Source organism: Balaenoptera musculus, chromosome 7, assembly GCF_009873245.2.
Source record: "Balaenoptera musculus isolate JJ_BM4_2016_0621 chromosome 7, mBalMus1.pri.v3, whole genome shotgun sequence".
NCBI lineage: Eukaryota > Metazoa > Chordata > Mammalia > Artiodactyla > Balaenopteridae > Balaenoptera > Balaenoptera musculus.
This window is the reverse complement of record NC_045791.1, coordinates 104,158,659-104,172,088: the sequence shown is the minus strand read 5'-3', so window position 1 is coordinate 104,172,088 and position 13,430 is coordinate 104,158,659. Positions and strand designations below refer to the sequence as shown.

Below are 13,430 nucleotides of genomic sequence, written 5' to 3'. Positions count from 1 at the left end.
CCTATTTTGCGGTCCAGCCTTAGGTGAGGATTTTTTTCATCACTTCTCCCCTATCTCACAGAAATGGAAGATACTTCCATTCCCACCTGCATCTTAGGTTTCGGGCCTTTTCCTCCAGTTATAAACGTGCCGAGAGCATTAGCGAACCTCAGCCAAAGCTGGAAACTACAGCCGGCCACGAGAGTGTGCACGTGAGGTGACTGCAATTTTTTTTTTTTTCCTGCCAAACCAGAATTAGCCGGTATAGGAATGAACGAGCATGGAGATTTGAAATTGCACGGATTGCAAGGAAGCTCAGGTTAGGTTCGGGCACCTCCAAACGCACCCTTTTTAAAGCCACACGGACTGAGGCCTCGAGCTCCAAGCTCCACAAAACGGAGCTGGCCCGGCAGCGAGCGGCAGAGGCGCCGGGAGCCCGCACAGCGCGCCGAGCCGGGCGGAGCGCCGAGCCGCGGGCACCGGCACCTCCAGGATGATAGGCGACATCGCCACAAATCTCTCCGCCCAGCCGCTCAGGGGGCTCCGAGGAAAACAGCAAGTTCGGGGATCGGGGCGGGGAGCCCAGTGAGGCCGCCGCGCCGAGGGCTGCGGACAGTGAGTATCCCGGGCCGCGCGGCATCGCGGGCCCGGGGATGGAGCGGCGCCGGGGGCACCTTGGGCTGCGGTGGCCGCTGCGCCCCAGGCGCCCGGGAAGCGGCGGTGCGGGCCCGGGGCCGGGTAGGGGAAGGCGGCCACAGCGGTCGAGGGCAGGGCTGAGCAGAGGCGCGGTGGTCCCGCCCAGGCCGCCCGCCGGGGGTCTCCCGAGCCGCGGGCGAGGCCACCTCGGGGCGGGCGGGCGCGCCGGGGCGCAACGTGGGCACGCGCCGCGCTCCCACGGCGGCCAGGGCCCCGCGAGCGTCGTCCAGGGCGCACGGCGCCCCTCGAAATCCCCGTCCGACCCCAGAGGCGCGCTCGTTCCCGCGTCCAGCCTTGCTCCCGCCTCCTCTCCCGGCCCGCGTTAGCCACTCGAACTAGCAGTGCTGGGGCGGAGAGGGGGAGACCCGGGCGGGGGCGGGGCGGCTGCGGGACTTCTGGGGGTGCGGGATGCCTCCCCCGCGCAGGCCGCCGGGACTGCGATCGGCCTCGCTTCCCCGCGGAGCTGGCGAGTTCCGGGCGCGCGGGGAGACGCGGGATGCCCGGGATGGGGGCCAGGGGTCTCGGGGTGCCGGGGAAGGGGGAGCACACAGCGCCCGGGAGGGGGCACCGGGGCGGCGGGGGCGGCGCTCGAGGGATGGGGGGTGGCGCGGAGGCCGGATCGCCGTGGGCCAGCCCAGGGCGTGCGGACGCTGGTACCCCAGAGCGGTTCTGATCAAGGCCCCCGGGGAGGAAAGGAGAGACTAAAATGGGGCGAGGGACCCGGGGCGGCCATTTCGGGGCTAGATGCCGCCAAGGCCACTGACGGTGTTTTAGGAGCTCAATTCTGCTTACCAATTAATTAAGCCGTTTTCTTTCTGAGGAAAAGTTAATCCAGGCTCTCATTAGCAAGGATGAGTAAGGGTTATTATTGGGCATTAGAAAGATTCCTTTTCGCCTTGCCTGGCGTGTGTGTGTGTGTGTGTGTGTGTGTGTGTGAGAGAGAGAGAGAGAGAGAGATAAAATAGGCTTTGGAATCCCTCAGGCCCGAGTTCAAATTTGGCCTCCACCACCGGGTAGTTTAACCTCTCTAAGCTGCATTGCCCCCATTCTACAAATAGCCTCAATTTCCTCATCTGTAAAATGGAGCATTAATATCAACTGGACAGAATCGTTGTGGAGAAGCCGTTAAGCACAGTTCCTGACCCATAGAAGGCATTTATATTTTTAGTTCCCCCTGATACAGCGTGAACCTAGACAGGGTTCCCCGTTTCTCTTGCGCTGTGGTCTCTGCATAGCTCAGCTCCCCAGCCTTGGCTGCTCCAGCCTCTTCAGCCTGTTGGCCTCAAGTGCGCCCTCTAAAGGCTCAAGATGTCCAGTGCGCACCCGGTCTAGAGGGCAAATATCGACAGAGCCAAATTACAGATGTGCCCGCCACACACCCACGTCTAATGAAGAACCTGCTACCAACATACTCTGTCACCTTTGGGGAAGATTGTATTTTTAATTTTAATTGGGCGCTTTCCCCTTTATTGCTTATTTACAGTGAGCTCACCACATTCTAACATAATCAACAGTAGCCACATTAAAAATCAATGACTTGCTTATAAAACTTGCTCCCCTAACAGAGTTGTGGAAAATTTAATTTCGTTTTAATCTCTGAAACACTCGAACAGGTTATATAGTATTTTCACTTCTGCCAGTTACCAGGTGAATATGTAGCTGACCTCCATGTCATAGCCTGCGTGTGTTACTTCATTTCCCCCATGAATGGTTTCTCTTTCACTGGTAATAAACTCACTTTAGGGAAGAATGGGAAGTTGACTGTTGATCCCATAATCTTCCCATTTCCTTCCTTCAGCTTCTTCAGTGCAAGGCCCTAACGTTACGTGCAGAGCTTCCATTCTAGGTGAGCCCAGAATGCGTTACATTTTACACATCAATCCTTAGCAGAGACCCCACGCTCACTGCTCCACTTCCCCCAGTGTCCCACACATGTGTTGTCATTTTGCATGTGTGTCCGTATGTGGAAAAGCTGGGGGAGCTTGAAGACCGTATGGTGGAGAAAGACCTGGAGCCTGGCGAGAGGTGGCCCAGAAACCCCTCCTGTTTCTCCTTCTCTCTCCAGATGCAGAGGAGGGTCCTAATGCTCAGATGATTATTTTGTATCTTATTACATAAATGCTGAAATGCTAAAGCAAACTTGGGGGTGAGGGGACAGACGTCTATTCTTCTGTTGCCTTTTGTTTGTTTTAGTTAATCTGGCTGGACAGTCAGATAACTCTGATTAGTCAAAACAGGAATGACTTTTAGAGAGATTTGAGTGTGAAATGCAGACAACGCCATTGCCTGGAAGATCTTCAGGGACCTCCTGCGGATCTGATGGAATTTTGTTTTACCCACCCATAGGCTCCATCTGATACTATTTTCTACAGGCACAGTTGTGCCTCTTGAAGAAAACTTTTCCATTAAACGCCATTTAACGTCATTTCTTTTTGAACAGATAAACTGGAAATGTCAAGAGCAACTCAATGGCAACTGCATCTCTTAACCCATAAAATAAATAATTCAGTGAAAATATAAAGTTCTTAACATTGCTTAGAAAAGTGCTTACTATTTCAACTCATAAGTTGAAAAAATATGACTTCTGTATTGTTATTATTTCAAAGTCTTTCTTACATGTAGGTGGGCTTTAGGAAAATGCCAAGTTGTGTGTTTTATCTCATTAAACATATCTCATTAAACACCGATTGTAAAACAATGTTGTTATTATTCATCTAAGCCAGTCACACCCCTTATCAAGCTGCCTGGCTCTCCTCTTTCTGGCTCCTTGGGTTTCTGTGTACAACTACCAGGGGCAGAGGGAAGACAACCATCAGACACCCCTTCTGAACCCTTTCTAGCTTCATCCTCCTGGAACTTTTGACAGGGTAGCTCGGTTATGGGCTGTGAGCTTTGGAGAGCAAGGGCTATCCCATCCCTTTCTATCCCCAGGCAGACTGTCCTCTCATGGGGGGAGAGGAGGGTGGTGGGAAACACACACACAAGCCTACAGCCCAACGCAGACTAGACTTCCCAAGGGAAGTGGCTCTGAATTGCCACTAATCTACTGTAGGCAAGTAGCTGAACCAGATGATGTTTAAGAGATAGAGAGAGGGGCCTTGACTTTCTTGTAATAAAGTTAATATACGTTTATTTAGAATTTTTTACCAAAGAGATAAAGAAGAGGAAATTACTTGGAAGACAATCGTCCAAAGAATAATCTCCATCAACATTTTTGTTTCACTCCAGTCTTTTTTTTCCTACAGATACATATTTTTAAAAACAACAACAACAACCAAAAAGGAATTATTTCATGTGCCCCGTTTTGTGACTCCTGAGTATAATTCAACCTTAGTGTGACCTTCTTTCTCTGTCTTCAAAGAGCCCGTACAGTTTTATTTTTGATGGTGCACTTGCATTGCATGGCTATACCATGATTGACTGATTTAACATGTACTCTAATGTTGGATATTAGAGATGTTTGCAGGGGGTTTTTTTTCCTCATTATTTCAAGGTTTCACTATTAGAATTTAGTTGAATCTTGAAGGATGAGCAGAAGAGGACCAGGAGACTAGAAGGAGAGACGTATGTTCCCGAAAGAGGAGAAGGTCATGCACAAAAGCTTGAGAGACTGTGCCAGGTTCAGGGAGCTGCAGGTGCTTCCATGGGGCTGGACAGCAGAGTGCAAAGCTGAAGAACAGGAGAAGGGACCTGGCAGAGTGGCAGATAACACGAGGGGAGAGCCTGGAAGCAGACAGGATAGTTTGGACTTAATCCTAAAGATAACTTGACCGGGTGGGGAAATTACATGGTAATAGCATTTTCTCACTCCCAGCATCCTTGGTAATGGAGAGGTGAAGGGAAGAACCCAGCAGAGAGCAGCGACATGGGCAGGAAGTGTGGTGGCTGAGCACTGGGTATCTGATTAAGAGATAGAATAATTTAAAAGATAAAAATAATGGGTATGAGAGAAATGAAAAGTCAAGATGAGCCCCAGGACAGATCCATTAAATTGCTCTTCCACTGGCATCCTTGGTTCCTTAGCACCGTTTCTTCCCAACAAACTCTTAATCTGGGGATTAGCGAACTTTTCCTATAAAGGGTCAGAGAGTAAGTATATGAAGTTCTGCAGGTCACATAGCCTTTGAAAACGTAAAAACAATTCTTAGCTCAGGGGTGTACAGAAGGAGTCTGTGCAGATGGCACAGTGTGCTTCCCTAAAAGAGGCTGGGAGCTGGGCACTTGACCACAATTTGCTTCTCTGTCATTCTGTCCACATCACAACACTGCGGAGAAAAGCCCCATGGTTGGAGGTGTTCCGAGTGTATTTGGGACTGTTTTTTACACCACTTTCCTCCACTGCAACAAAATGATTTTCAGTAATAATCACATGTCATGGTCAGTAATAATCATTATTTTCTGATTTGCTCCTCTGTTTTAAAATAATTACTTGAAACGAAGAATAGATTTCCATTTTAAAGTCATTATTCAAATTCATGTATCGACTACAAATTTCACTTTCCAAACCAAAGTTTTTCACTTTGCAGTCTTGGCACTCTGTTTTGCTCTTTTAAATTTTAAACAAAACTAAAGTCTGCAGGTGGGCACATAAAGTGACAAAAGTCAAGTAGCTGGCGTCCTGGTCTTCGTCTCCACCATCACTGTGCTGTCACAGGCCATCTCGAATGTCCTGCTAAAGGCAGTGATGTGTGACACTGCAGGCACTGCAGACCCAAACTGAGCCAAGGTGTGCACCAGCAGTTCTGAACTCTTAGGAACTTACTCTCGAAACAGATATGTGCATTCAGATGGCCAAAAGGCACATGAAAAGATGTTCAACATCGCTAATAATTAGAGAAATGCGAATCAAAACTACAATGAAGTATCTCACCTCACAGTGATCAGAATGGCCATCATCAAAAATCCCACTACTTACCATCTTTTCTCCATCTACCCCCTGCTTCCTCCAGTCTCAGAGGATGGGTCACTCTTCCTGATCAGGACCAACCCTGTCCCACCACCTCTGGGATTAGTCATTCTCTCTCTCCTTATCCTCAGTTTTTATGCATACACTCCATTCTCATCCTAAAAAATGAAACAAAACCAGAGACTTCCCCTGACCTGGCATCGTCTCACCTCTAGCTCCATCCAACCCCCTCCTCTTGTTTGAACAACTTGAGAGATAGATCTACGCAAAGCACAGATCCCATCTTATCTCTTCCTTGTGCAAATGCAGCCACCAACTATTCATTATGTACAGGATAAACTCCATAATCCTTATCTGGCACATAAGGCTCTTCAAGATCTAGCCCCTGGCTCCCTGGTAACCTGTATGCCACTGTGGTATCCAAATTTCTGTAATCTGATTTCCAATTTTTGAAGCAATTTTCTAGCTTCCCAGGTAAATGCTGGGAATGGGGGTGGATGGAGGGGGTGAAAGTATGTCTTGTATATCAGACATAAATATCACCATTATTAGAAGACTCTGTCTCCCATTGTAAGATAATAAATTGGCCTTCTCCTTTACCAATCTCTCCTGAGTTGGGTTCGTATGAGTCAGTCCCCCTGAGGCTAACCCACTAGCTGCATTGAACAAATTGAACACTTGGACCCACAAAACTGAGAACCATAGCCTCTGCCAGGTGCCTGCTCACCCCGCCAAGGCCAAGCTACCCTGTCTAATGCCAGGCATCTTCCTTCTCTAACATCTTTGTTGTCACCTGTCAGTTTCCATCTCAATAAGGGACACAAGGCATGGGCTTTGGAGTCAGGAATGGCTGGGTTCAATTCCTGGCTTCCTGTCTAGCTACTATATATACTACCTCCGGGCCATGAGAACTTGGGAAAGGCACTTCACTTCCCTGAGTCTATTTCCATTTCTTTAAAATAGCCATAATAATACTTACATATAGGATGACTGTAAAGATGAAACAGGTTTCATGAAAGTATTTGGTCCTATGAAAAAGTGAGGAGTGTTCCCAAATCTGCATAATGACAAGATTAATCTAAAGGTCTAATATGATGGTGGGGCCACTTTGGTTCTGATGGGTAGGTAGAGCCTTCCAGAAAGACGGAGATATATTTTGTTTTGATGGTCAATGAAATTATTTGTCATATGTATTTCAGAACATCTTGGAAAATGTATACAAGTCATGAAGACGTTGGGTATGATTTTGAAGATGACCCCAAAGATAAGAAGACACTTAAACCCCACCCAAACATTGATGGCGGATGGGCTTGGATGATGGTCCTTTCCTCTTTCTTTGTGCACATCCTCATCATGGGCTCCCAGATGGCCCTGGGAGTCCTCAATGTGGAGTGGCTTGAAGAATTCCATCAGAGCCGTGGCCTGACGGCATGGGTCAGCTCCCTCAGCATGGGTGTCACCTTGATTGTGGGTATGTTCGCATGTGGCCTGTTGTAAAACTGAATAATTATAAAATGGCAATTCCTCACTGTAAGTAATGTTTTATGTTGTTGAAACGTTAGATATTACATTTTAGTGGATGTTGCTGTTGTTTTTATTGTGGTCAAATGTACATAACATAAAGTTTACCATTTTAACCAGGTGTGCAGTTCAATGCCATTGAGTACATTCATCACCACCATCCATCTCCAGCACTTTTCCCATCTTCCCAAAATAAAACTGCACGCATTAAACAATGACTCCTCATTGCCACCTCTCCTCCCAACCCCCTATCCCTGGCCACTACCATTCTATTCTCTGTCTCTATGAAATTTGACTCTGCTAAATACCTCATATAAGTGGAATCACACAAGACTTGTCCTTTTGTGTGATATTCCTATTCGAGTATGGTAAACATTTGGAGTATTTGAAAAATTGATCATTAGAATTTTTGCCCCAACTCTGTTTTCTTAACTGTTATAATTCATTACCTATCATTACAAATCTGTTTAACACAGGAATATTTTTAAAAGATAAAAATTTTCGAGAAAACACAGTAAAAGTAAATAATCTTATTTCAGAACTCTAATGTTTTAAATTTGAAAATTGATCCTATGTTATTGAAAAATCTATTAAACTGTTTTTAGAAAGGTTACTGATATAGCTAACAGGAGGGAATAATAACATATTCTTGTATTTTGTAGTTTAATCTAACCACCTGGCAATCTATGAAAGCAATTCTTGTCTAGTTGGAGATACTAAACGAGGAAATTATTATAAATATGGTATGTTGCTATGGCTAATGTGTTTCAGTTTGAGAACTAAACAGCTTTTACTGCCAACTGATATTTAATAAGCACCTATTATATACCAGGTGTTTTCCCTTACATCATCTCATTCAACTTTAATTCTCTCAACAGTCGTACGAGGTAATTACCACTATACCGTAAAGCTGTTCAATTCCTTTACTTGAAAGTAAAAGCCATACTTTTACGTATAATTTTTTTTTTTAATTTAAAGGGGTCGTGATATATTTTATACTAGAAACATAATAGGCCTCAAATCTCTTCCTGGTATTGTGAGAGTATGCGGATGACAGGCATATGTGTGTTTGACAAGAGTCTGTGCCTTGTCAGTGATTTCCACATTGGTAATTAATTGCTTGAATTCAATTCTGAGATTTGTTGATCTTGGCTGGTATTCAGCCAATGTTATTTTGGATAATACCAGCGACATTAATAACAGTGGCAGTGCTAATGATAGAAAACAAGGACAGAATGTTATTTCTCAAGATGTGTACAGGGGGTATGTGTTTATCACAAGGAATTATTACTGATCTAGTTTTTAAATTAAATAAGGGCACCATTACGTGTGTGAGAGAGAATTGTTGATAAATCTCTTTTGCCTATAACTGTAATGAACTGACTCTTCAACCCTGCCTTGGCCTTGTTCAAACCAGGACTGTTCATCATATGAGAAGTGCAGGTAGGTTAACCTCAGTGCAGGGAATTTGCTAGTTTTGTATTGGATATAATTCTACCTTCTCAATAAGTCAGTAAAGGAAAACTGTGCTTCTAAAATATGGGTTGACCAAAAAGTTCATTTGGGTTTGGCCGTAAAAACCCTAATGAACTTTTTGGCCAGCCCAAATATTAAAAATCCAGTTTTCTTACCTTTTTAAAAATAAACAAAAGGGTGGAGACTGCAGCAAGGGTAGAACAAAATACTTACAGATTCAATCTAGAAAGTGTGCTCATACAACAAAAAAGAAGATTCAGCCAAAGACCCGGATATTTGTCCCAATATTTTCCAAACCGTCTAAGGAGGTTGTCTTCGGTATTACTTTGTGTTTCACAAGTTCTACAGGAATAAGCAATGGAAATCAGTCCTGAAATTATTGGATGTGGTTCTGAAGATGATCCCCCAAATAAGAACACCTAACTCATAGTGGTGTTGAAATGTGATTGTCATCTTTAATTGGGAGGTAACTGTGGATTTTGAATTCTGTTTGAGAGTCCTTGATTTCCAGACAGTGGAACTTTAGATTGTAGACTAACCTTTCTTCAGGAAAGGTGTCTGCCAGATAAACATCTTTTGTCTTGCAGCTCATCTTTTGTCTTGCAGCTCAGAAATTATAGCACAGCAAGGCTCATAGTTATGTAAATGAAAGGTCTTTTATTCTGTTTATCATGACTCTAAATTGCTATTCATTATCTAAGCTGTTGGTACAGGTGGCAGCAGATATGTTGGTTGCTTTTCCAAGCCAGAAGCCAGCAAGAGGAGCTCTCCTTTATTTAGCACTTACTACATGCCAAGTGCGTGTAATGTACATGATCTCATTTGATCCTACAGCAGCCCTGGAGGCCAGACCATCATCTTGATCTCATAGAGGAGAACATGCAACGCTCAGAGACATTAAGTAACTTACTGAAGTTAACTTGTAGCCAGTAAGTGTGGGACAGGCTCCAAACCTGGTCCACTGGACTCTGAAATGGTGTCCACTATACCACACTGCCTGCCACGATGTTAAATGAGAACTGAAAATATGTTTGAAGTGAATAAATATAAATTGTTTTCATTTTCTAATCATTGTAAGGACATTGAGTTACCTCTTTCAAATTTAAAAATTCCATGAATTATGTTACAGAGTTAAAAGCACTCTGTTGGGCAGTGACTTGCACATGGGAAATTCAATTCATTCTTGTTTCATTCTTTGCTAGCATGGATTTTGCCAGTTTCCTGCAGAAGGTCCCAATTGTTAAAAAAATGTAATCACCTTGGTAGTATCTACAGCAGCCTTTGTGATAGCTCTTGGAACAATTCTTGGTGGAAGCCAGGTTGTTAGGGGTAGCTATAGGCTGCAAAAGGTCATTTACTTGCTAAGTAGATTTAGAGCAGTGGTTGTCTATCTTGGCTACACATTAGATCCACCTGGGAGCTTTTAAAAACTGCCACTCGGGCTGCACCTGGAGCATTAAATCAGAATCTCTTGGGATGGGACCCTAGTATCAGGATTCTTCTTTAATGATTTTTTTAAAGCTCCTAAGTGACTCCAACAATCAGCCAAGGCAGAGAGCCATTGATTTATTGCAGGGAAGGGTTACACCAAGAGACCAGGTATTCAATGAACTAGCTACTTTCATCCATGATTGTATGCCAAGGCTCACCTCAGATTGTTTCTCTCCTCACCTGAGCTTTTTTCCAACCTATAAGATGCTGGGATGGGCAAGAAATCATGACTTCCTCAGCGTGTTCCTGCAGCAATGCGAGGCTTTATTATGTGGGAAATGGGCCAAGATTCAGATTCCTTCCGAGGAGGAGAAAGTCTGACAAGGTGTATAATCTCATTCCAAAACAATGAATTCCTCTGCAAAAGTGGGAATCTTAGCCAAAGGACTGCATCTCAATCTTATTTTCCCCTCTCCTTAGACTGGATGTGGAGTTCTTTTCATTTTGTTGAATGGCAATTCCATCATGGAGATGCCAACTGACCATCAGTAAACAATGCTTAGAAAATGAAAGTAAGGATCCGAAAGTTTGGGTCTGACTTCCTTTTTTTGATAAATCTATATTATGTAACCATGGAGGAGTCACAGCATTTCTGGGGCTGACTTTGCCCATCTGCACATCATAAATGATTGTAGCTGCAGCACACATGGTGCCAGAGTCAATAAACTAAAAAGCCAGACACCGTTATCATCTTAATGTTCTTTTAAAGCAAGCAATACTTTCTTTTTGATATATAAAATTCCTCCAGATATGAATATCTGTACTTATTTGGGAATTTCCCCCCTTTTTTCCCCCAAATGCTTTCTTAATGCAGTGTTTCATAAACATGCAGTATCACAGAATAACTTGCTTCTGGGCCCTTTCTGTAATGTGGGAAATATCATTCTACTGAACTGTCATGCATTGACCCTTCGTATCTTAAAAGACCTATTAACAGCAAACCAATGAATCATGCATTTTTCTTTTTTTTTAACCCACTCATCTGAGATTTGAAGTGGTGAAGTGACCATGGGTTTAGGAAAATAAAAATATTTATAGAGAAATAAAAGACACTCTTCAACTTACGGTTTCTGAATTTCAGTTCCCCCCAGTAATTTCCTCAGATGTTTATATCAGTGTGCTTAGCTTATATATTGTTTATATCATGTGCTTATTTTATAATATACATAATACAGTATATTTGTATAAGATGTTTACTGTATTAAGTCTATTCTAAGAGGTTTATCTACTGAATTATTTTCTGTAATACAGCAGGGTTAATTAAATTAGTAAGTCTTTATCTTCTTAGTTTTGAGGATTGGATCCTCTCAAAATCATTAGACAAAAAAAAAAATTTATTAGCAGACTGTACCCAACTATGTACCTGAATATTGTTAGAACTGTAAAAGAAAGTTTTATTTCAGTTTGGACTACAAGAGGAAGCTCCTTAGAGTTCAACAAGTTTTTAACCTGAAATAGTCCCACCTGAACATAGGGTTTGATAACTCTATAAAGTAATAATGATCAAAAATAAGGTGATGTTTAAAATGCAATGCTGAGTACAGCCTTGAACTGTATTACTAAAATATGGATTGCTATTTGGATAAGGAATCACTGACCCCAAGGCAAGCAGTAAGCTTCAATGACATCAGAAGCTGCCACAAAATCAGGAAGGAAACAAAGAGGTTGACAAAAACTAGAGTGTCATATAAAGTAAGCAATGAGAAAGTATATACTGCATTGCTGTGAGTATTGGCAAATATTGTACAACCAGGGGTAGACCTGAATCTCCACACAGTGTCATAAATGCGTAGCCTGATGGGTCCAGTCAGGGACTGAGAGTCAGCAGAGGCTGAAGTATGTACGAAGCAATGGAGTTCCTTCCGGCTTGGTTTGCGTCTGGATGTCCTCATGAAAGCAGGCTATAGGTTCCTTTCTTGAAGCATGGAGGTCCTGAGAACCCCCCTTTCTGTACTCCCTTTAGATCTACAGTAAAAAACTCAAATGTATACAGAGGCCAAACAAGTAATGTAAATGAGGGCAGGATGTCAGATACAAGGCTGCAGGGAAGGGTGGAGACTGCAGCAAACTAGAGAGGGTGTGCCACAGCAAAACAGGGTCAGCTGCTGCAGGTCCAGCTCCTCTGTGTGGGAAGGTATTCTGTGTGGCCACTGGATTTTTGTGAATAATCTTTATTTTTAAATGTTGGCAACTGATTCAAAACATTTTTAAACTTTGTTCTGGATAAACAAAATGCATCCGCAGGATGGATGGAGCACCTAGACCACCAGTTTAGGACCTCTGCTGTAGACAAGAGAATGAGATCAACGTGTCTGTTTATTTCGGGTCTGTCTTCCTTGAAAATCTAGAACCTTGTGCTCTCCAGTGAAATTACTGAAACCTATCTTTGCATGCCAGAAGCTTTCTGCACATGAAGCAGGGGTGTGGTTTTGGATTGTTTTAGTTGAGAGCTCTAGTAATACTGTATTGTTTGTCTTCACGTGAGGACTCCCTAAGGAAGTAGGAAAATAAAATGCCGTTAGTCATTTTAGTCATTCTTTTTTCAATGTTCTGCGACAGGACCTTTCATTGGCTTGTTCATTAACACCTGTGGGTGCCGCCAGACCGCGATCATTGGAGGGCTGCTGAACTCCCTGGGCTGGGTGCTGAGCGCCTACGCCGGAAACGTGCATTACCTCTTCATTACCTTCGGAGTGGCAGCCGGTAAGCGTAGTGATTTTCTTAAACTTGACTTTATTCATTTATTTATTTATATTTTTGGCCACACCACGCGGGATCTTAGTTCCCCGGCCAAGGATCGAACCTATGCCCGCTGCCGTGGAAGCGTGGACCCCTAACCACTGGACCACCAGGGAATTCCCTTAAACTTGACTTTATGTGTTTCTATTGGGCATTTTGGCAATGAATTTCACTGTAGAGAAAAGAGACCCATTAAGTATTTTGTCCCTTTGTCTCCTCCACCCCAACCCAACCATATCCTATCCTCCAGGAAATACTTTTTAATATAAGATATTAAATATGCCTTAAGCATGAGGAAACGGCCTAACAGCTGTACTTGGTCTTCCTAATAGATTTTAATTAAATTTTCTATACCTGGTTCTAAGTGCTAGTCCCTTCTCTTGTAACAAAACAGACATATTAATAACATTCTCTCATTTAATAACTGCAGAATCCAGCGTGAATCAGAGAAAAATCATTTTCTCCTTCAGCCCTGTTCAAATTAATGGAATAGCAGCAAAACCCACATAGATGTAGAGACTCTAAGAATCAAATCCAGAGCAAAGTGTCAGTCCCCAGGAGGTATATAAAAATTGGCTGCCAGGCAGCACAGTTTGCATATCTGTTCTGCAAAATGTATTCC

The 13,430-nt window shown here is 43.7% G+C and overlaps 1 protein-coding gene across 2 annotated transcripts in view; it reads left to right on the top strand.

Moving 5' to 3' along the window:
* Positions 1-242: 242 nt before the first annotated feature.
* The window catches only part of SLC16A14 (solute carrier family 16 member 14), a 30,126-nt gene continuing 16,938 nt past the window's right edge, over positions 243-13,430 (top strand). Inside the window, exons 1-4 of one of the 2 annotated variants that reach the window (XM_036858609.1) lie at positions 243-594; positions 2,474-2,521; positions 6,781-7,052; positions 12,629-12,772. In XM_036858609.1, coding sequence (XP_036714504.1) covers positions 6,794-7,052; positions 12,629-12,772 — 403 coding nt within the window. In that variant the 5' untranslated portion in view covers positions 243-594; positions 2,474-2,521; positions 6,781-6,793. The remainder of the gene's footprint in view (positions 595-2,473; positions 2,522-6,780; positions 7,053-12,628; positions 12,773-13,430) is intronic. The other variant, XM_036858608.1, reaches the window with a different exon arrangement.